The sequence below is a fragment of the Hypomesus transpacificus genome, chromosome 9 (genome assembly GCF_021917145.1).
Source record: "Hypomesus transpacificus isolate Combined female chromosome 9, fHypTra1, whole genome shotgun sequence".
Taxonomy (NCBI): Eukaryota; Metazoa; Chordata; class Actinopteri; order Osmeriformes; family Osmeridae; genus Hypomesus; species Hypomesus transpacificus.
The window spans coordinates 4,396,018-4,418,822 of record NC_061068.1 but is presented as its reverse complement, the minus strand read 5'-3'; the positions used below and the strand labels follow the sequence as shown (position 1 = coordinate 4,418,822).

General features: G+C 45.8%; 1 protein-coding gene and 1 long non-coding RNA gene across 4 annotated transcripts; one reads left to right on the top strand and one right to left on the bottom strand.

Annotated features, from left to right (window-relative positions):
• Window positions 1–694: 694 nt before the first annotated feature.
• LOC124471111 lies at window positions 695–2,798 on the top strand. 2 transcript variants are annotated; one of them, XR_006956488.1, is made up of 3 exons: window positions 695–853; window positions 1,416–1,534; window positions 1,819–2,798. It is a non-coding gene; the product is annotated as an uncharacterized LOC124471111 (long non-coding RNA). The 2 variants fall into 2 exon arrangements; XR_006956487.1 differs by having other exon boundaries at window positions 704–853; window positions 1,780–2,798.
• Window positions 1,719–22,151, bottom strand: mmp24 (matrix metallopeptidase 24). 2 transcript variants are annotated; one of them, XM_047025460.1, is made up of 10 exons: window positions 21,745–22,151; window positions 15,147–15,230; window positions 14,489–14,637; window positions 14,071–14,187; window positions 11,622–11,926; window positions 9,495–9,656; window positions 9,100–9,311; window positions 8,157–8,295; window positions 7,645–7,911; window positions 1,719–6,607 (listed from the first exon to the last, which is right to left on the bottom strand). In XM_047025460.1, exons 1-10 carry the CDS (start codon window positions 21,868–21,870, stop codon window positions 6,267–6,269), a joined length of 1,902 nt encoding a protein of 633 aa, XP_046881416.1. In that variant the 5' UTR covers window positions 21,871–22,151; the 3' UTR covers window positions 1,719–6,266. The 2 variants fall into 2 exon arrangements, with proteins under 2 accessions (XP_046881416.1, XP_046881417.1); XM_047025461.1 differs by lacking the exon at window positions 15,147–15,230.
• Window positions 22,152–22,805: the final 654 nt, after the last annotated feature.

The following is a 22,805-nucleotide window of genomic DNA, read 5'->3' as shown; positions in this document are numbered from 1 at the left end:
GACGTCAAGGTTGCCAGTGAAGTTAAACATCCCCCCTTTTGTCGTAATGTCAAAACAATTAATATTTTATCAGGTTTATGGATGTGTGTCAGAAACAAAACACCGATTTCCCTTTTTTTGTGGTACTCATAAAAATAAAGTGTACCCTTGATTTCAATATTGATTTACAAATAAATCAATACTAATATATTATGACTTTTAGAAACCTGCCACCCAGTTTAGTTCTTTGGTGGGGTTGACGTGATGACTATGAGCTTTATGCATTTAAAATGAAACATTTGCTTTCAGTATACAATGTATAGTGTTGAAGTGTAACCACTACATTGATTAAGAAATGGGAATGAGGCAGGAGCGGAAACGTTCTGTTGCACTGCAATCGGCACTCTTCCATATAATTAAAACATTTAGTATATCTCTATTCTCTCTCCATTAAACTATATTCGTTTTGTATTATATATTTTACTGTCTACTAGTATAAGGACACAAGCACTACAGTAGATCCAAACACCTGACATAAATCAACGCAAGCTACTGTGTCTCCCCGTTTTTTGCTCCCATTGATCACTTCACACTACAGGATCCTCTGGTTCTCTGCCACCTCCTCCAGTAACTTGCATAGCAACTGCAGTCTAGGCGTCTCAGCTTGGTGGATTTTGTGCGCCAACCAGGTTGGGGCTCCGTGTGACGTCTTGTTTGTTGACACTTTCATTAGCTAGCCACCTGTGCAACGTCATTGCAGTAGGGGAACATCGGTCCTCGAACTGTCAGACATTATTTTCTGCCTGGAAACACTATAAACTAATCGGAAGAGCGAGAGAGAAAGAGTTGGATCTCGTGGGGTCGATTGCGAGGGGTAAAGGCATTTTCTAAGCGACCAGCTGAGAGGCTATGCCTTCATATATCACCGCTCGACACAAATGTAGCTTGCAAGGCCAAACATATTCTGCTGCATGTTTAAGACGTCAGCTTGCTTTTAAAACAATGTACTTCTGGCAGTTTAAATGTCTTATTCGGTTACAGGGATATATATATGGTGGCTCTGCTTTATGAATGGTAGTTTTAACATAAAATGATAAACCTACTGATTGAGTATGTAGGTTAATGGACAATTTCAAAACAGTTCTGAAATAAGCATTGAAGCAGATATTTTAGAAGGAAATAGTACGCTATTCGCTATACCCAAACTGTGCCACATAGGCTATGTCGTTGGAAAGGAAATATAATTGGGTATTGATATCCTTCCAATGAACCAGTGGGAGTTAGTTGATGTGGATAGGTGTGTCAGTGTGGACAGTGTCTAGCTAGGAAGCTAGACACTGTCTTGTAAAAACAGATCAACTACTCTTTCTCTCTCTCTCATGCACAGACACACACACACACACTCAACACACACTGTCTGGTTTTCTCCAAATCAGTATGGGGGGAGGCCAGAGTCATGAGAGGAGTCTGCCAGAGGAGGGGGAGAGAGTGGGGTCTTTATCCACATCCCAGGATTCCCAGAGACAACCCTCCTCAGAGAGCACCACTGTAGAGGGTAGGGTAATTATCTCCAGTGCTATGACTGACCTTGGCTGTAGTGTATGCAGTCTCCTTGTATTATCAAGGGTGGGGTGAAGTTGATGGGCTACTTGGCGTTTAATGTATTTTTTCCTCCTCCTAATTCTTCTCTTCCTTCTCCCCAATCCTTCCTGTTCTTCCTATACTTCCTCTTTCTTTTGTCATCTTCCATAACCCTGTTCCTCCTTTGATCCTCTTTCTCCACTTCCTCATTTCTGTTAGTTCTCTCCCCCTCCTGTTCCTTCTGTTGTCTTCCTCCAGAGCCTTACCCAGAAGCCCTAGCCCAGCTGCCCCAGTGCCAGATGGGTAGCAGAAAGGTGGATGACATGTGTTTCATGATCTCCTGCACCAACTGGTATTAAGAACACTACGAACCAGCTGTTGCTTTTCTGCGCTGTCTGAAATGAACCTCAATTTGACCTATGCTGCCTCTCTCATGGTTTACTGCTATATAGTTGAATGCAGTATGGAGGTCTTGGAGCACTTTAAATCTTGTACTTTAATTGCTGATGCCTGAAGCCCCCCGGCCCCACTCAGGACCTCTGTCATAATATTACTGTACAGACATTTTGTAAAATTTGCCTTAAAGATGCTGTAAAGTGGAATTGAAAATGAGTTTTAAGTTCATCACACCACAGAAGAATGTGTCGTTATCTACCCATCCAAATTTGAAAAAAAACTGACATGTTAAATTAGGCTTTGAAATCGTGAGTGAGTTAATTACTTTGTAACAGAATGCAACCGTCTGTGATCTGACGTAGATAGGTCGCTGTGACGTAGATCGGTCGGGTTTTGGCTCCGCCTTTACAAAACCTGAGCTGAAAACGGGAGAGAAACTGTTCAACGGTCTAACTCCACATTTCAGAGCAACAACGTTTTTTCACTTTGCACATGCTTTCAGGAACTCATTTCTCACATATATAATGTACTGAGAAGCAAATCATGGAATTTGCTTTACGGCAGCTTTAATTGTATAATTAAAGCATAATTGTGATTTAATGCTGTGCGTCACCCTACCTGCGTCACCCCACCTGCATGTACAGTATATATACTGTAAATATACCAATAAGAAAATAATCAGTCATGCAGATAATCAAGTTTTCACTTTTATTGAAATGTCTTTGTTAATAGAACATGGTGATATTGTAAGATTCTCAGTGTGGTCCTGTAAAATGAAATGAACTGGAAAAAAGATACCTTTGTCCCTAACCAATAAACTTGTATTTGCTCTTTAAAAAAAATGTATAATATCTTAAGACATTAACATAAACATGCCTATCAGTATAAGCATTTTGTTTGAAATGGGAATATTCTGTGCAATAGCTAAGCTTTTTCAAAGAAACAAAAATACAAAATCTTCAAAAGCTTCAGTTTGTATATTTACATGAGAAGATATTTGATATCTGACTGCAAATTACATGACTATAAAAACAATACACTACGAAAAAAAAGGTGCAATATGCATTTAGAGAACTGAGCCATTGTTGGTGTATTATCAAATCACTTACTGATAAAAACCCAAATCAATGAAAAGCATACCAGTATGTACACAAAAGTTCATAGGAAACACAAACAAAAGAAATAATTAAAATCTCTCTTAAAGCTATATCTGCCAAAATGCCCCTTGATTAGCAGTGTTCCATGAACTCCCAATATAATGAATAGCAACTTCAAAATTCTGGACTACTGTACCTTTGATATGTTTTTTCCTATTATCCTCATATGAAAAAGAACTCTTATAAACAAAAGGCAACAACAGGCCAATAAAAGGCAACTCACTGTTGTCCAAAGCCACCAGTGTACATTGTCCATAGAAGAGTCTACAAGAAACATAGGACAACACAAAGCTCCTGGAATAGAATATAATCTGTCTGGATAAATAAGATTTAAAACAAATGTGGATATAGCAGTCATGGCCCACCTTGGGTTATAAAAGTAATGTACATCTGTCCTTGTTGAAGGTCTAATAAACTGTTAGAGGGAACTATGCTATTTGGTAACACTTTATTCAGTGGGGACTCATAAATAATCTGCTGATGCTCAAACTATCAACTCTGCTAATCTGCAGGTGCTTGTTGAGGTTGGTGGACAGTTAGTTCAATATTTGTTAATAGTGAGCACCTGTAGGTCATCTATATGAGAGCCCTCCTGGTAAAATGTTTCCTATCAGACTCTCTCAGGTACCCTTATATACGTATCTGTTAAGACTACACACCTGTCCTGCTACCATACATATGTGTTTACTGTTTACCTGTAGCCTTTTTACCTCTAAACATGTAGAATCAGATTTTACATCTCAACAAATATATACACATATTTGACTACTCTTCAAGGTATGGTACACTCAAAGCACAATGATTGAGTCAATGATGAAATCAAACTGCCTCTGTCTCTTAGCATTCCAATGTAAACACCCCATCATGTACCAGTCGGACTGTATGAACTATAGATTATGTATTGTTATTTTTTAGTGACGTAAAGATTCTGGTAAACGAAGTCTGAATTGCACGCTTCGGTGATACAGTAGCCCCTAACTGCCTGATATGAACCATGCAAACACGGTCGCGCTACTCGTCGGAAGTCACACACGGCCGACATTGCCCACACCTGCTCGAACTCGGCACATTTAACTCCGCGAGCGGGACGTCCACCAGCTACGCAAACGAAAAGCGATTCGCTGACGCTAGTGGCTACACAGAGAAATCAAGAGCTTTTCCCAGGATTGTTTCCTGCTACTGAATTGTATCTCTAAGTACTCGTGTTTAGTCAGGGACACAACTTTATATACATGAGCACAGAAAGAGGCAAAAAACAAAAGACTACGCATTTGCACATTTGAATCAACAGGTCCATCAAGTCAGTCTGCAATAAGAGAGTGCAAATCAGGGTTGGGGTCAACTCCATTCAATACAGTTAGTGTGGAAAGTGTAACAGAAATTTCCATTGAAATATTTAACAATCAAATGGTTTAATGCAAAAAAGCTTCCTATCAATCCTCTGTAGCATAGCATTTGAAATAATTGTAACTTGAATTATACAATTGCTATTTTAATTGAATGATTGATTGACAGATGGACCCTTCCCTTATTGTAATGACATCACTACAGAGTTGGGAAAATGTTACCGCCTTTTGATCCATAGTGAAGAGAAAACAGAGTGAACACAGTCGTACGGTGCCAGTATAAAAAATTGCCCAAAAGGACATCCTTTTCACTGTTCACAGAACACTTGGAGAGCAGACAATCAAACAGTGACTCTCTCAGTGCAGTTTTCAGTCAATCAATCAATAAGTTCAGGTACTCAAGAAATTTCTAAATGGAGGAAGACAATCAGTGAAGAACATTGAGGCGGCCCCTTATAGGTTCCAACCAAGAGAAATAGAGACAGAGAGAGAGACAAAGAGAGAGAGAGAGAGAGAGAGAAGGAGAGAGAGAAGGAGAGAGAGAGAGAGAGAGAGAGAGAGAGGGGGAGAGAGAGAGAGAGAGAGAGAGAGAGAAAGAAAGAGCCAAAATTGAGGCACAGAAAACAGTGTATAGTCATGGATCTACTGTTCATGAGCCACATCACAGACACACTGGTAGCAGAACCAGCTAGACCACGTGATCACAAGACTGAAAGTAAAAAAAGAAGACATTACTGGTACAGCTGACATACCAGCTGTATCACTACTGACTAAGCCCTCTTTAGAAGACAGTGGTTCACATGAGAGGTCAGACATAAACACTGACCGACTCAGTCTGATCCTTTCCAGTGTATCTACGGTCATGATCTCTAAACTCTCAGCAAAAAACGAGCTCTGGACAGACATATATAATAATATGATGTTAAGCCGACTTGCCTGCCAGTGTGGAAGGGGTTTTCATTAGTTCGACAGGCACAAACAGAAAACATGGTTGTGAATGTAAAAAGAGGCCAAGGCATGTGATGGTGGTGATGTGGGGTGACCTGTGACCTATGGATCCCTGTTAGGGACAAACCCTAGTGATGTAAGCATAATGACTGGATCTGATTTAAACTCAACTGGAGGACGGCCATAGTATATGGAGGTTGAGAGAAAGAGAGAGAGAGAAAAAAATCTTCTCCAAAAAATCCACTACTCAGTCACTGAGAAATGAAAACATCTGGTGATCCAGAGATCAATGTTTTTTTTGTGTTTTTTTTAATGGCCTTTCTACCTACATTATTTCTTCAAGTTTGTAGAATATTTTTTGTTCTTTTTTTAGAAGTTCTTTAGACATGTTGACAGTTGCAATTTGTGTACAAGTTAGTTAGAGACCAGCCCGATGTGGGCAGAGTCTTCTCTGCGTCCCAGAGGAAGAGAGAGAGAGATGGAGAGACTGGAGGTCCAATAGAGTTTCAGTACCACCCTGCTCCCTCCCCCCTCTGAATCAGATCCTATTGGCCAAGAGGTCACCAGGCTCACACAAGGTTGATTCTTGTAATTGATCCTGCTCTAACTGCATCCAATCATTCCTCAGCGTCACTTAATACCAATCCATCACATTGTTCACCAAGCGGCCAATGGAATCCAAGGACACAGGGAGGAAGAGACGGTCGCCAGGTGAGCCCTCCCTCCTCATGGTCACTGGGTGTGAGACCAGAGCAAGCTGCTGTGTGAGCGTCAGGATGGGTCTCTCAGATCTGTCTCGACAGGGGTGGAAACTGCAGCCAGGGTCCTCAGCCCTGCTCGGCGACATCCTGCCACCCTGTCATACCCACTCCTGCACTGGGTGTTTGTAGTACGACGTCACGGTCTGTTGCACTCCTTTGTTCTTGAACTGGAAGATGGTGTAGACCAGGACCAGGATGCAGAGAGACAGGATGCAGGGGATGACCACGGCGATGGCGTTGACTGTGCTGGGCACGTCGTTGATGGTCACCATGATGTCCACGTCGTCGTTGGGGAGCTGCCGGTCCCGGTTGCGATCCAGATCCGACTGGTCACAGCCCATCCAGTCCTTGAGGATGGACTTAGGGTAGCCCGGCTCCACGGTCAGCTTCTGGTTGTCAAACTTCCAATAGTCCTTCCCCTTGTAAAAGTAGGTGTAGACTACAGAGGGAAGGAGAGAGGGAATGGGAGAGGGAGGGTGTAAGAGGGAGAGAGAAAGCGAGAGCGAGAGAGACGGAGAGAGAGGGAAAGAAGTTTAGACTGTTATGTGACCTAGATACAGCAGGCATGCTCACATCAGGGACGTTAAAAACATAACCCCTGAAATCTACATATACACAAATATATCTGTGTATATATATATGTATCATATTTCACCTCCCTTTATCACACCCTGATCACTAAGTATATTTTCTGTACAAGCCTAGAGTGGAAGCATAGCCTTGGCCTAAGTGCTTCTTGTTATGAAGGAGACTAGCTGTGTGGTGTTGTGTAATGCCTGGGAGGCAGGGCCACCCTGAGGCTGCCTGGCACACACACCAGGCTGGTAAACAGCCTCAGCACACCCACACACACACCCACACACACACAAACTGATCCAAGCACACACACACACATGCACACACCAACCAGACACACACTTACACACGCACCGACACATAGCCCACATGCTCATAACGCAACACCGTAACAACAACACCAACAGAAGCCCCAGAAGGTTATGATTGATGTAGTCCTCTCCTCCGCCTGGCGACAACACATCCTGCCAGACCCTGTGTGCTGCGGCGAGCGAGGGAGGGAGGGGCGATCATGCAAGGTGTCCATGCTCGGCTGTCCCTGTCAGCATCTCTGACCCTCGCCTCTGATGTTCTGCTGTCCACTGCAAAGGCGAGTTCAGCAGGTCATGACACGTTCGACAGAAGTGATGAGGATGATGATTTCCTTCTAGGAGCAGGAGTCTCAAGAGGGCTGGCCTGGCCAGCGTGCATGGCGGAGTGGAGGAGGAGGAAGGGGAAGTGTTTGTGCTGTCTCACCACAAACTAAGGGATCCTGCAGCCTGATGCCATGGCTGGATTAACCCCTGTATGAAGCATCCTGCGCAGATTCTGGGATGGCCTTGCACTCCAAACCCTGCCCCCTCCCCCAACCCTGTCACCCTCCCCTGCCTCCCACCTTCACCTGGAGGTCTAGGTACTTACATCCCTCCCTGCTGACAAAGGCGCCCTGTGGAGCCTCTGGGATGCCCTTCCACACGGTGATGGGTTTAGGGTAACCAGGGTCGGCCGCGCGCTTCTCCTCGTTGTAGCGCCAGTACTGGTCGCCCTTGAAGAAGTAGGTCTTGCCCACGGGCTCCCAGCGCAGTGCCGTGTCGATGCCATCCTGGGGGAGGTAGCTCCCCAGCTCCACCAGGCTGTGGGGGTACCCTGGCTCTGCTGTCACCTCCTTAAACACCCAGTACTTATCACCTGGGGACACACAGACAGACAGACAGACAGGGTTTATAGTACTGTACTGTAGTACTTATAACCTGCGTACACACAGACAAGGTTTCAACATACAGACAGGCGACTAGGAGTAAAACATCCAGAATCACAAGGGGACTTATCACTTAGTCAAAGGTCAACCGCTTGCACCCCTGCACTTATTGGTTAAATTAGTGAAAGACGATTAGTGAAACCTAATCCAGATAACATGAAAGAGCTTTAAATACCTTTAAAGAAAACAAATTTGCCATCTGATCTCTCATAGGCTGCATCGATGCGAGGAGGAAGACCTTTCCAGAACTGGTCAATCTGCATGGGATAACCCTCCTGAACCTTGTTGTTCCTCAGACGCCAGAACCATCGGTCCTGAGGAGAGGAGAGGAGAAGAAAAGAGAAGTGAGAAAAGAGAGGAGAAGAGAGGAGAGTAGAAGACAAGAGAAGAGGAGAGAGGAGATTAGAGGAGAGAAGAAGAGAAGAGAGGAGAGGAGAAGAAAGAAGAGAGTACATAAATCTCAACTCCTTACCATTTGGCTTCCGAAAATCTAGGACATAATCGAGCTAACTCCCAACTGATTGCTACCCACACATGTACAGTACACTCATAGACACGCATATACACACATTTACACACATATACACACATTTACACACACACATACTGGGAAAGCATCCACCACCCACCCACACTCACACTCAACGCCCCTGCTGTCTCTCTACTGACAGACTGAACGATTACAACACCCAAACTCAGGCTCCATCCTATCGACTGGATGAACAATATCTACTTAAGCTAAACATGATCGGATATATTGATGTTTTTTCATGGATGTAGTTATAACAGCACTAGGGCAGGGCAAGGAGGCCGTAGCAAGCCGTGTTGTGCCCATGTCTCCCCTCCCCTTCAGGCAGACAGAGCTGCATTGACCTTTAGAGACATTTAGACAAAGATCAGAGACATCACATTGGGTTTGTTCACTCCTGACTCAGCCATAGACACACAGCAGATGCACATACAGCAGAGAAAGAAACACTGATGATGGTTTGAAACAGAGGAGAGAGGGCACCACCCAAAAATAAAGATTTATTACCTTTTAGACCATAAAAGATGATAATAGGATCGGATAATCTCAGGACAACATGGACATCAGACCACACCAGGAGCTGCAGTACCTTGAAGACGAACATCTCCCGTCTGAAGAAGGCCACGGTGTTGAAGTTGCCGTCGCAGATGTTGGGTTTTCCGTTCCCTGGTAGGGCGGGCCTGTCTCCGGATGGCGGCCGCGGGGGGCGGGACTGGTGCTTCCTTTCTGAGGTGGAGTGCGTACGGCGAGACGGCAGTGTAGGTAGCGGCCGTGTGGGCTCCAACATGGCAGTGGGAATACCTGTCAGAGGTCAGAGGTCAACACAGGAACAATCATGGTTGAACAAACAAACTTGATTTTGTTGTGTTGGCTAAGCTAGGACTTGTTATTGTTCTGATATTGGTCTTGTGCAGTGGGGTTGCAGTCCTACAGTAGCCCTGGTATCTCTGGCGCTGAGGAAGTTGGGTGTAGTTGTAGTCTTACCATAGATCTTCTGTATGCCCTGCAGGTCGTCCAGTGGCAGTTTGAAGTTGTGAGTCTCCATGTACTGGTAAAAAGGAGCCATGATTGCGGATGGATCGTTGGAATGTTCCAGACCCAGGGCGTGGCCAAGCTCGTGGACCGCCACCAGAAATAAGTCGTTACCTAGGAGATGACAATGACACAGTGTCGTCACGTGACCGTGATAAGATCACACCCGGGTAGCAGACAGTATCTGCCAGACACTGTTTTAACTCAACACTGGAGGCCAAAAGAAAGAGAAAGATAGAGGGAGAAGAATGGAGAGAGGAGCTGCAGGAGAGGATGGTAAAGGAGTAGAGAAAATGGAGAGAAAAGAATGGAGATGTGGATGAAGAACAGAGGATGGCACCTGGCAATGAGACAGATAATTCCCCCCCCCCCCTCCTCCCCTCCCCCCCACACACACACATTCCTCCATAAATAGAGCTAGACATACTAAGCACTGTCTATTTAGATCCTACTGCCGACGGAAGACACAATCCACGTAAGCTTCCTTGTGAGTGTATGTCTGTGTGTGAGTGAGAGAACACGAAGATAGCCCTGTTCAAAGCATGTCGCATGCGAACAGCACTCGATGCTGTTCCAGTCCACAGGCCAGCTCTCCTGAGGCCTGTGGGGCTGACAGGCAGAGATGCCTTACTCCAGCCCCCTCTGACCTATAGCCTCCCTGCTCCTCTCCTCTCCCTACCTCTCTAGTCTGCTCTGACACTCTTCTCTATATGCGTTCAAAGTGTATTGGACGGGTGTCAGAAACATTTAGGACACGTTCAAGAGAAGTGTTTGTATTTTCATAAGTGTATCATTTGAGATATTTTGGCCATGGTTGTTTGTGTGGTGCTTGGGTATCTAAAGTAACAGGACATTTTTATCCTTTAAGACCAGAGTTCTCCGGGTGAATAAGTGCCGAAGACAAGAACTATCCTGTGATCATGACGTCTTCTTTTAGAAAGAAGGGCTGGTATTAAAACACTTCATCACCAAGATAATTAGTTTGACTCTGTTTGAACCTAATTATTCCAACATAATTATCTTTTACCTCGCTAGTGGGTCTTTCTGTAGTTCAGTTGCTGGCCAATCTTCTGTCTAACAGACTGTAAACTCCTTTCATGTCCAGCTTCTTTTTTTCTTCTTTTTTTGTCCTCTACTGTCTTTGTCTTCTCTCTCTCTCTCTCTTTCTCTCTCTCTCTCTTTCTTTATCTCTTTGTTGCTCTCGGTTTCTTTGTTAATTTCCCTCCTCCATCATCTCGCTCTCTCTCCTTGTCTGTTTATTTCTTTATGTTTCCGACTTCAACTAAATCTTTATCGCTCTGTTTACATTTGACATTTTTTATTCATTATCAGACGCTTTTATCCAATGCGACATACAAAATCTCTAAATTGCTTTTTCTTTGTCTGTCTGCCTGCATTTCTCATGTATTAACCTGTCTATACAGCTCATTATGGTACAGAACGTACTCTCCCATGAAATTGTGTTATCGTAGCTCACTGTGGATTGCCACAGTAAGTGTCTGATTATCTGATGGTATGTCTTTGCCCACATCCCTCTTTCTGACTGCGTCTTTGTCTCTTGATTTGTCTCGAATCTTTTCTCCTTTCTCTTTGTCTCTCTTTCTCACACACACCCACACACACTCACACACACTCGCACATGAACACACACACAAACTTGGCCTCTGCCTGTTTCCTGCTCAGCATTGAGGCTGAGTCTGCTGATTGATGATGATAATCAGCTATTGATCACGACTCACAAAGTCATCAGTCAATGGATTCCAGCCAATGCTTATCCAGACCCTGGTAATCCTTACTCTGTGATGGCTAATGGTCCATCTGTTATAGTTACTATCATGCATCCATATGAACTTCAGAACAGTCAGTAAGCTAGCTGTCATCCATACTCATTTCAAAACAATTCTCGAACAACCAATCACACAAATTTCAGAATGGTCAGTTAGCTAGCTAACATTCAAACTAACTAATACATCATGCCTGGTGACTACTGGTCTTCCTTGGTCATGACAGAGTAACAACTGCTGGTAACCTCTGACGACAGTAAACAACCACTGGTAACTATTGGCAACCACGTCTCACCGTCGTGGTTGGCGTTGCCAAGCGTCCACGGCTCATCGGAGTCAAAATGCGTGTCTCCTCCGATGCCCGGGCCGGGGAAGTAGGCGTGGGCCAGAAACCCCCCCTCGCCATCGAAGGGAGAGCTGTCGCCATGAAAACCGCTCGCGAAGAAGATCATGATGTCGGCCTCCTTGCCCTCGTTTTTGATGTCAGAGAAGGCCACTTCCTGGAAGGTGAGCGGCGTGACGGTCTGCCACACGTCGAAGGCCTGCCGGATGGCTCTCTGGGTGTCCTTCTCCCCCACCTTTGGAGTGAAGTTGTGTATGCTGAAAGAGAGAGAGAGAGACAGAGACAGAGACAGAGAGATAAAGAGGTTTCCCATATTGATCGTCTGTTATTCTTCAATTCTGACATACAGCGAGGGAATAGAGAGTATAACTCTTTGGTTGTATGTCTGTCTGTATGTCTGTATATCTGAGAGGTGAAGACATGGTGAAAACAGCAGAGACGAGGAGAGGTGGAGAGAAAGAGAGAAAGACAAAGACAGAGACAAAGAGAGAGAGAGAGAGTCAGACAGGCTAAGAGATGGGAAGGGACAGGAAATGAGCAGTGAGATGGTGAAAGGAAGAGGAGAGTTGAAGAGGAGGGGTGAATGCTCCAGGAGAGTCTAAAAAGAAGCAATTAAAAACTATTTGTTCATCCCCTCGCCCGAAGCCACCTCTTACTGGCTCTTTGGCTCACTAGTCTGCATTTATGCAAACGAAGAGACAAAACACAAGGAATTTTAATACAACGACATTAAGCTATAAACACACAACAGATGTTTTCATGAATAAAGATGATTGCATTGTGACTCAGAGGCGGAAGCTGAAATTGAAAACACCTAGTGTTGGAAGGAAGTGAATTTGTATGTGAATGAATGAAGTAAGGAAGCAACAGTGGAGGAATAGGAAGTCAATTGAGTGAAGAGTCAGGTGGCAAGCGGTTAGGGACTCGGGCTAGTAATCAGAAGGTTGCCGGTTCGATTCTGGGCTGAGAGAAATGACGTTGTGTCCTTGGGCAAGCCACTTCACCCTACTTGTTAGTACAGGGAGAATGTCCCTGTACTTACTGTAAGTCGCTCTGGATAAGCGCGGCTGCTAAATGACTGAATATAATGTTAATGTAGTGAAGGAGTCATGTCCGTAGAACACAAACCCCCTCTATAGGCTCCTCCTACCAAACTGTATCTAATTGGCTGGTTTTAACTCTCAATTCTCCACAAGCCCTCTAGTTCCATGCCCTGTTGTGAAGCGGTGAAGTGATGAAGTGGTGTTGTACTACTTCAACTGAACCACATCAACATCCACCATTCACTGCTGGATATATGAACTATACTTTGTCCATGGAAACCAGTGTAGGTGTACAGTAGTCACACGCTCACTTACAACCGCTGAGAAGGGTACCCACAGGTCTGTTTCCATAGAGATTAAACTTGAACCCCCCCTCCCCCACGATGATTGACATTTACATAAACAACGACACATGGTTGAGTGTTTACTGTAAACAGTAGTTGATCTCCCGGCGTCCTACAGTGGAGGCGTCGCACTGGGCTGTCTGTCCGCCCAGCCAGACTACAGCGGCCAATGGGCTTCCAGACGGACCCGTCTGGGCTGCTGAGAGGATACAGTGCGTCCTCTGGACCGTGAAGGAAACCACACCCTGTCGTCTCTGATGACTCCCTGATCTAACTATGATAAATGATGTCAGACAAGACCCCTTCCCCATAGCCCTGCACCGTCCTCCGTAATGCCATTAGCTTTCACTTGACTTCCTCATAATGGGGCTTTTAACAAAGACTGATGTGGATGGAAGCAGGGCGGAGAAGAAGGAGTAGAGACTGGAGTGGAACCACAGCGAGCACCCTTTCTCTCTCTCTCTGTGTCTCTGTCCCTTCTCCCCCTCTTCCTCCGGCTTCCCATCATCCTCATCCCCTCCTCTCTCTCAGCCCCTCCTTCTCTCCGTGGCTCCCTCCCCCCCACTTCCCTACGCCTGCTTCCGCCAGGCCGGCTGTGTGTCTGTGTGACAGTCTGCTTAGATCCCATCAGATCCACAAGCACCAGGCAGACTAAATATAGCGACTAGGCTCGGCTCAGCGATGCTCAGCTCAGCCACTCAGGAGGAACGCGTTTAAAGGTGCAGTTCCTCTACTCTGCCTCCTACTACTCTCCCCTCCCCTTTTTTCTCCTCTCTCTCTCTCTCTCTCTCTCTCTCTCTCTCTCTCTCTCTCTCTCTCTCTCTCACCCCCTTCTCTCTCCTGCCCAGGTGGGCATCAGCTGGTGATGCTAGCTTGTGTAAGCAGGTCTGAGACATAGCAGGGTAGACAGAAGGGGCTGGGTACCAACACGGCATGCCATGAGGTCAACAGATGTTTAAAAGGCAGCTGAGTTACTGTCTTTCAGGACACACACACACACAGACAGACGCGTACCTGTAGGAGATCCTCTTGTCCCTCCACTTCTGTCCCGTCAGGGCGTAGCGTTTGTTCCGCCGGCGCCGGCTGATGTGAGGGTGGTCTGGGACGCCGCAGCGAGGCTTCCTCATCCATCTGCACACACACATCCCACAATGCAACAGTATTACCCTTAATGCATCATGCTGAAATATGTCACAGAGGCAGAAAGTCGTTGGGTCAGGTAGAGAGACCAGATTATATGATGTTGCAGTGCAGAGATACCCATCTCTGCTCTCTAACTCTAATACTAATTAGGTTGATCTTTAGAATAATGAAGTTCACCTTTGACATACTGACAATGACAGTATTTTCCAGTTTCCAGCTGGTATTTTAGAGTGGACCATAGCCATTTTGATGTGAAAGCTTTCATTGGTTGCCATGGCGCTGTACTCACTCAATGGTGGTCTGGTCAAGTACCCCGGTAACAGGGATGCCGTAGAAACGCTGCATGGCTGCGACAGCAGACTGCATGGCCTTCTCAGAGCGAAGGTCTGACATGCGGATGTCATGAGGTAGCAGGTAGCCATAGTTCTTCAACCAAGTCTGTTAGGGAGGGAACAGGGGAAGTGGGGGATTGGAGGAGGAGGGAGAGGGAAGGTGAGAGGGGTAGAAGGGGAGGCATTGAGGGACAAAGGAGAAATGGAGGGGTAGGGAATGAGAAGGTAGGTAGAGGAGAAAAAATCTGTTAATTAATTCCGCAGAGTGGTGAATCCCCACCCAAGCCCTTCTGATTGCTTAACAACAATCCCATGTTTTAGAGTGGACTGTCCCTTTAACGGTGCGTCATGCTCTAACTGCCCTCCATGCCCCACAGGAGCTGTGGCAGAGGTTCCATCTGGCTGATCCATATTTGATGAGAGGACTGTTTGACACAAGGCAGCCCCAACAATAACAGCAGCTCCACCCGCAGCACCTCTGCTGCCTGGCACAGCTAAGCACAGGCTGGCCAGCCGGCCAGGGTAGCACTTCCAGGGTGCACTTGATTTGGCTCCAGTACAATTATTCCAAATAATTAATTAGTAGGTGCAAACTCTGAGGCAAATCAAACGCACCTCCAGGTACTGGACAGCTACAGTATGCAGCTCATGGTTCTGTAATACATCCACCACAGCGCTGCTCTCCGCTGAGCCAGGCATCTGGAGACAGAATTCAGTTCTAAGATCAAAATTACATGAGTGCCATGGCATTCTGGAAAATGCATATAAACCTGATTACAGTCTCAGAAGAATAGTATGAATGTATGTATGTGTGTGTGTGTGTGTCTGCCAAGTGTACTGTAGCAGCTGCTGCAGCTCTGGGGAAACGACTCCAATTCAATAATTTACCAGTGCTATTATACAAGAATTACTACAACAGAATCATATTAGCCTAACACACGCATACTCGCACTCACACAATGTGCAAAGGTGCATACACACACACACACGCACGCAAACAGTAACCATCTCATATTCCGCTACTTTTGGCTGTGTACCCTAAATGTCATTAGTCCAAATATTGGGAGGAGGGGTGATTGGTTCATACACAGGTATCGATAAAACACACGTAAAGGTAGAACTTTGATTGTTTATTACACAGACTTGCAGAATGATGATTGGTCCATACATACAAACACAATGACAAATGGTCAGATCTCTGGACAGATAAACCAATTGAGAGGCTCTGAGCGATGACATCAGGTCTGATGTCTCGTGTTTCACAAAGAGTATGTGTGTGTGTGTGTGTCTGTATGAGTATGTGTGTGCAGGCAGGACAAAACATCTGGGATCAATACCGGCCAGGAAAAAAATGATGGAAGGCCACCTCCACACTCCACCCCTCAAAAGGCATCCCTCTGCCCGGCAATGACACACACACACACACACACACACACACAGATACACACACAGATATCATTGTTCACAACACAGACACACATATCCTCGTAAAGCACACCCAGATTGCCTTAATGCTCTAAATGCACCATGCAGTCTCTGTCAGGGGGCAGGCTGCCAAAGATGATAGAGCAGAAGACCACTGATGAGATATGGACAAAGAGAGGAGAGGAGCGGAGGAGAAAAGAGGAGAGAGGAGGAGAGGACGAGAGGAGGAGAGGAGAGAAGAGGTGGAGAGGAGGAGATGAGGAGAGGAGAGAAGGAGAGAGGAGAGGAGGAGAGGAGGAAAAGAGGAGAGGAGGGGAGGAGAGGAGGAAGGAGATGAGGAGAGAAGGAGAGGAGAGAAGAGGAAAGAATAGAAGAGAAGCGAGGAGGAGAGAGGAGGAGAGGATCCCGTCTTCATGATAACGAGAGAGAGAGCGCTAGTCATAAAAAAGAGAGAAGAGTGTGGTGCACATGAGAGGGAACGACAGTGAGCAAAAGCGAGGGAGGAAGAGCGAAAGAAGAGAGAGGAGAGTGAAGATGGTGGGGGAGGGGAGAGCAGACTGTCAGGATGGAGGGAGAGAAATGTGATGGTACAGCAAACAAAGGCTAGCTGCAAGAAGGAGAGTAAGAACGGAGAGAGGCTGGGTGCCAGAGGAGGAATGGCGAAAGCAAAACCAACAGTGTACTCATAGATACTTAGAGAACAACATCACAACGGCCAAATTACAGCAATCTTAACCACTAAAGGATGCAACATGCCAATCCTTCGTGGTCAATCACATGGTCAATATACAGCACTGAGTTGAACTACAACCTAATGGTCAGAAATAACACCACATCTGCTTGAACTGATGTTTTAATCTAGACTGCGGTTGTTTGTGGAGATAATATAATAGTTCTGATGTTTTATGTACTGTTTATCATACCATTTCTTAGACATGAAAACAAAGCTAGGGGCATCGCTGTGTCTCCCTGCTGTTGTCTGTACAGTAGTGTGTTGTTGCTTAAGTCTCAGGATCACAGCAGAGCATCAAACAGGGAGAGGGGATGTGAGGGGACAGGACACACTTTGGCTGTTAGCAGCCTCTCTTCTCCTCCATCCTCTCCTTATCTAGGTCTCTTCCTTCCTCTATTCCTCACCTGCTTTGTCTTTCTTTCTCCCTCCTCCCGCCTCTCTTTCTCCCTCCTCCCGCCTCTCTTTCTCCCTCCTCCCGCCTCTCTTTCTCCCTCCTCCCGCCTCTCTTTCTCCCTCCTCCCGCCTCCGTTTCTCCCTCCTTCCCTCCAGTCCCTCCCAGTCCTCGTACTCCAGTGTGCCGTGAGCAGACAGATTGAGGGCAGCTCAGCACCCTGGCTGAGCCAACAGCAGTGCTGCATCTCTCCCCTGATGGACTCTCATTGGCTCTACCTCTCCCTGACTCTACCTCCACCTGATTCCACCTCACCTCTCTTCCTCGGTGTTCCTTTTGTTCCTCCTCGTTCCTCACCCCTCCTCTACCTTTCCTCTCCTCATATCCCTTCTCTCTCGTAGAGAACCTTCTGTTTCAGAGTGTGAGGCAGCACGATCTGACAGTCTGATCCCCTACCTTCTAGTCCCATCACAGTGGTACGTCGACGGGCCAGCCATGCCCAGAGAGACAGCAGGGACATGAATATCTTACAGCCACAGCACAGGAGCTATATAGGCCATGTGTTTAAATATTACACAACTACATTTCCCACTTTTTCCCTCCCTTTCTCTCTTTTTCTCTCCTTCAATTTCTGTCTTTCTCATTATCTCTCTATCTCTCCCATTCTTACTCTTTCTCTCACTATGTCCCCTTTCTCAGTTTCTCTTACTCTCTCATCCTCTATCTCTCTATCTATCTCTCTGTATAACAAACTAGCCGGCCATCCAGCCATGCAGCCAGCCTCCAGCCATCCAGCCAGCCAGCCAGCCAGTCAGCAGGTGAACAACTACCTTTTCCCCTCTTGGGATCTCCTCCACTGGCCACTGTACTACACTCTGCATTTCAGCTACTCTGCAGCTCAGCTAGACTGCAGCTCAGCTAGACTGCAGCTCAGCTACTCTGCAGCTCAGCTAGACTGCAGCTCAGCTACTCTGCAGCTCAGCTAGACTGCAGCTCAGCTTCTCTGCAGTCAGTATTTAAATTGGGGCTTCAGGGGGTTGGGGGGACTTTTACTCTTGCAAATGTCTCTGTCTAGTCCTCTTTGTTATGTGTTGACGTCTCTAAAGCAACATTCGGTAATGCTGCAGGTCAGTCTCCCCAGGGGATGATGCAGACTGCCTCCACTCCACCCTGCCTGTCACGCGTCTTCAGTCGTGATCTCATTAGACACGCAGCCACAGCCCAGCCAATACCTTCCTACAGGAAGCAGAGTGGTAAAGTCCACATGAGGAATAGATGCTGGGCTCTGAGCACGAGAGATTAAAACTCACATTCCACTTCTGTCCCAGGCGTACTCTCTGTACTGTACATTGTGTGTGTGTGGGTGTCAGAAAAATAAAGACTTACAGAGAGAAAGAGTGCGTGAGAGAGAGCGAGAGAGTAAGTGAGAGAAAGAGAGAGATTAGAAAAACAAATACGAGAGAAGCTGGAATGAGGTAAATGGTGGACCATTTCATAGAGTCCCCACTGCTGTAGCTTAGAAAGGATTTGAATCCTGTTTTTTTGTGGTTCTAAACCACCACAACCACCAGTATTTTGGAGGGGATTGAGAACAGAGGAACCCCTGATGCAGCTGTGAGAAGGGCTAAAGACTCACAGACAGCAGGCAGTACAGTAGAATGCTATGGTGCAGAACACAGGTGACACAAATACACATATTACGAAACACACGAACATAACAAAATATGCTCTAAAAACTCTCTCTCACACACACACACACACACACACACACACAAAGAGAGTGTTCTGTCATTGTGCATCGCCACCACCAGTCCTCCGAGGGATACACCTAACAGAAGGCAGATGAGTATCGCTTTAATCGTAAAAAACATAATCATCATCACTCAATAACGTGTCTTCCAGAATTCAACAGCCGGCAAATGAGAGTCATGTTTCGATTGCTCTTTTCATCCTCCACCTCTTCCTCCCTCCCTCCCTCCCTTTCTCTCTTTTTCTCCTCCTCCTATCAGTAGACTGTGGCACGGGACCTCTAAGCCACTCTCATTGAGCTGTTCTCATGTCAACGTGGTAGCTCTGTAATCACAGCACCGTGCCACACTAATCACATCCCCTTACATAACATTAATAACACTCTATCCACTCTCAGATCCCACACTCATACCTGCAGTCCAGCGTGGACAGGCTGCAAAGTCCCCTACAGTGGAGCACAGCAGGGTTCTTTGTAATGGATTCCAGACAGATACGAAGGGCTAGCTACCACTGGCGTAGCCCATGGAGCAGGTGCCTAGAGGATGGCTTTAGCTCAGTGGTAGAGCAGATGGCTGCAGGTCAAGAGGTTGCGGGTTTAATTCCTCACCTTTGTGTCGCTTTGGATCAAATCTGCTGCTAAATGAATCCATGAAGCCGTATTGGTGGACTGGATCTGGACAGGTGTTGAACCCATGATCTGTTTCTGACGCTACAATCGGTGAAAACATTCATGTTTTGGGATTTTAAGCCTGGTGGATAGGAAGTGGCGTACTGTGAGAGAATTGCTGGTAGATGGTGTCAGAAACATAGAAGGAGACGAACCATCTGACATGTCCCTGAACTCCCTCGCTGCTTGTGATAGGCAGCACTTTTCTGAGTACCGCGGGGAGTCTGATGTGAACCACAACAACGTATGCCCAAACAACAACAGCCAGAAGGTGATGTCACAGGGTGGGATTTCAATAACGATGCTACGGTTCCTCGAAGGACAGACAAAGGAGACAAAGAAACCATCGCCTGTTTTGGATCAGTTTATCTGATCACGTCATTCGGTCGATTCTTGTGGAGTGGACTGTTTTGAACTCAGGGACAGACAATAGGCTGAAATGTACTAAATCGCCGAATTAGGAACATAGTTATGCATTTGAACTCCACCCACGTGTTTGAATGGCTTGTTCACAGAGAAACAATACTGACTGTACTCAACCACAGTGTTCTGTTTTTCCTCAAACAACTGTACCATACACACAGCATACAGGTCAACAGACACACACACACACAGGTTAACAGACCTACACACACACACACACACACTCACACACACACATGTTAACAGATACAAACAACTACATATTCCCTCATTTAAACCAGCATGCTAATCGCATCCGTCGTAGATGGTTAAGAGAAAATAAAAGCTGTGAGGTCATTGTGCTGTACACAGATCTCTCAGGTTCTGAGACAAGGTACAGTACGCTTAAAATCAGAGAACAGGACAAGAAAGGCCTCATGCAACGCTCCTTTGTCTTGTCTCTGTAGAAGCGCTCCTACATGGCTCAGTGTGGGAGATGTGGCCACTATCATGTTTAACGACCGTATTTCCCCCCCAAAAAACATCTTATTGAAAAGACTACTATTGTATCTCAATCAGATCCCCTCTCCTCCGAATCTTCTCTTATATTCTCCTCTCCTCCTAGACCTCTCCTCTCCCTTCTCATCCTCTCCTCTTCTCATCTTTTCTCTTGCCTTCCTTCCTGTCTTTCCTCTCCTCTCTCTCATCTCGTCTCCACTCCCATGCTCTGTCTCTACTCTCCTCTCCTCCAGTATGCAACCCCCTGCCATTTCAATAAATTATGGAGGAAGCTATATTTGGATCCAGTCGTGGAAAAAAAATCCAGGATTCTTTGTTCTGCTCCAGTGCAAGCGAGCACTGGGCTCTGTTTCCATGTGAGGATTGGGTTTACTGTCGACTCTACCTTGCATACTGATGCTTCTATTGACAAAAGACCTTGCATTTTAAACCTGCCCTCTGACAGCGCTGGCACTGAACACAAAAAATATTCATATCTGACATAATTTACATTACAGACTACATGTTAGCAAAGACGATTGTTTATGCTTAATTGCACATTGCACACGTGGAAATAAAATTGTAAGTCTTGTTTTGTATGTTGACCCACACATAACCTTGATTATTATGTTAGTTGCTTTGAATAACCACCCATATGTGTAATATTGGTTATAAATGGGAATGGCGTTGTGTGTGCCATGTACACTGACATCAAACAGACATTGGTAATGAGTTGAGCTGACTCGCAATGATTCTCTTTTCCTCTATCAGCAAAACATGCACTCACTGAAGGGGGAATTTATGTCATTGCAATCCATATAATTGCTCTTCCAGATGAAATTGTCTCTGGAAAGGGTATACAATCAAAATGGGGAAATAAAACGCAATGATCCTTTAAAGCCACCTTTGTCCATAAAGAATAAATCCTTTGGACAGTAGCTGTTGTTCCTGTTTCTCCCAACATATATTTTCCAAGACGACAATATAATACATTTTAATAGACGGGATTCATGAGCTAGGTATAAAGAACTAGGCTACATGAGGACACTAGGATGTAAATAAATAAATGTTTTTTTACGTCTTTGTTTATGAGGTATGGTTTATTTATTTATCTATCCAACTCATTATACTTTTATTTTACAAATGTTTATCCAGATATCGCTTTGTGGTAATGGTTAGAACAGCGAGTTCCAACCGAGGCGCACAAAAACATCCCAAACGTTGCGCTTACTGACAACTGGGAGTGAAACAGGTCGGTGTGCTTGTGGCTAAGGTCTCAGTAAGGATGTTGTGTTGCTGTAGCCTACTATCAGTAGCATCTTCAGTTATGTGTACGGTTCGGACCTACCTCAACAATGAACGTCTTCTCCTCGCCACAGACGGAGACGACCCAGAATAAAATGTGAAAGTAGCATGTTTTCCAGCAGTAACCAGGGAGCCCCGCTTTCCTCCTCTTCACTCCCGCTCCCGCCATGTCTGTCCCCAGATTCCCCCCCTCTGCCCGCCGGAGATTTCCAGTCTCGTGTCCGGTATCTGTAATAAAGACTGCAATAAAGACTCTCCTTCATCCCCTGGCTGTGTTTTCTCTGGTTAATTTTCTCCGCAGAACGAACCGCTACAGCCGAGCTTCCATTGCGCAGACTCTATTTTCTCTTAAAGAGCCACACAGAGGCTCACGCAAACTGGCAGTCAGGCAGTCAGGTTCGGTATCATCCTCACTAGAGGATGAAAGAGCCACGCGAGGTATTTATATCTTGAAGTCGTTGCAGTACAAGTTGCCAACGCCAACAGGCCGCGGCGCTCACGACCCTCCGTAGCCAACCACCTGACATGACACACATCAGCTGCCAGGCAGAATAGAGCAGCAGACAGCATTACAGCCCAGCCTAATCTGAATCACTGGATAATGCGTTTTGCCTTGAAGAGGGCCAAACTAATGTATGTCTATTTCACTCTCCACGGCTCACAGTGGCTATTTGTTTTTTTTAAATTAAGGATACAACATGGTTGTAGTCATGTACACACATAGGCCTACACACACACACACACACACATATATAAGGGGGATGGTTTCAGTCCATTACACACACATGCACCATGCAAAGGTGATACAGAGGCGTCTGCTGGCAACCACGGTAATGTGAGTTGAGTGATGAATTCTCTCTGTTCTCAGCAGGTGGGCAGCTGCCACACCAGGAAATGATACAAACCCCAATGAACATGTGGCGCTTGTTGTGCGTCAGACACTTAAGCAAATTCATTCACAAGTCACCGCTGGTTCATTGAGTAACCAGTCCCTCATTTACACATCCATCTGTGGATGTCTATGTCTGTGTGTGTGTGTGTTTTGAAGGGTATGTTCTAATTTTCATGTTTTGATCTTGATCTGACACACATTTGTACGACACG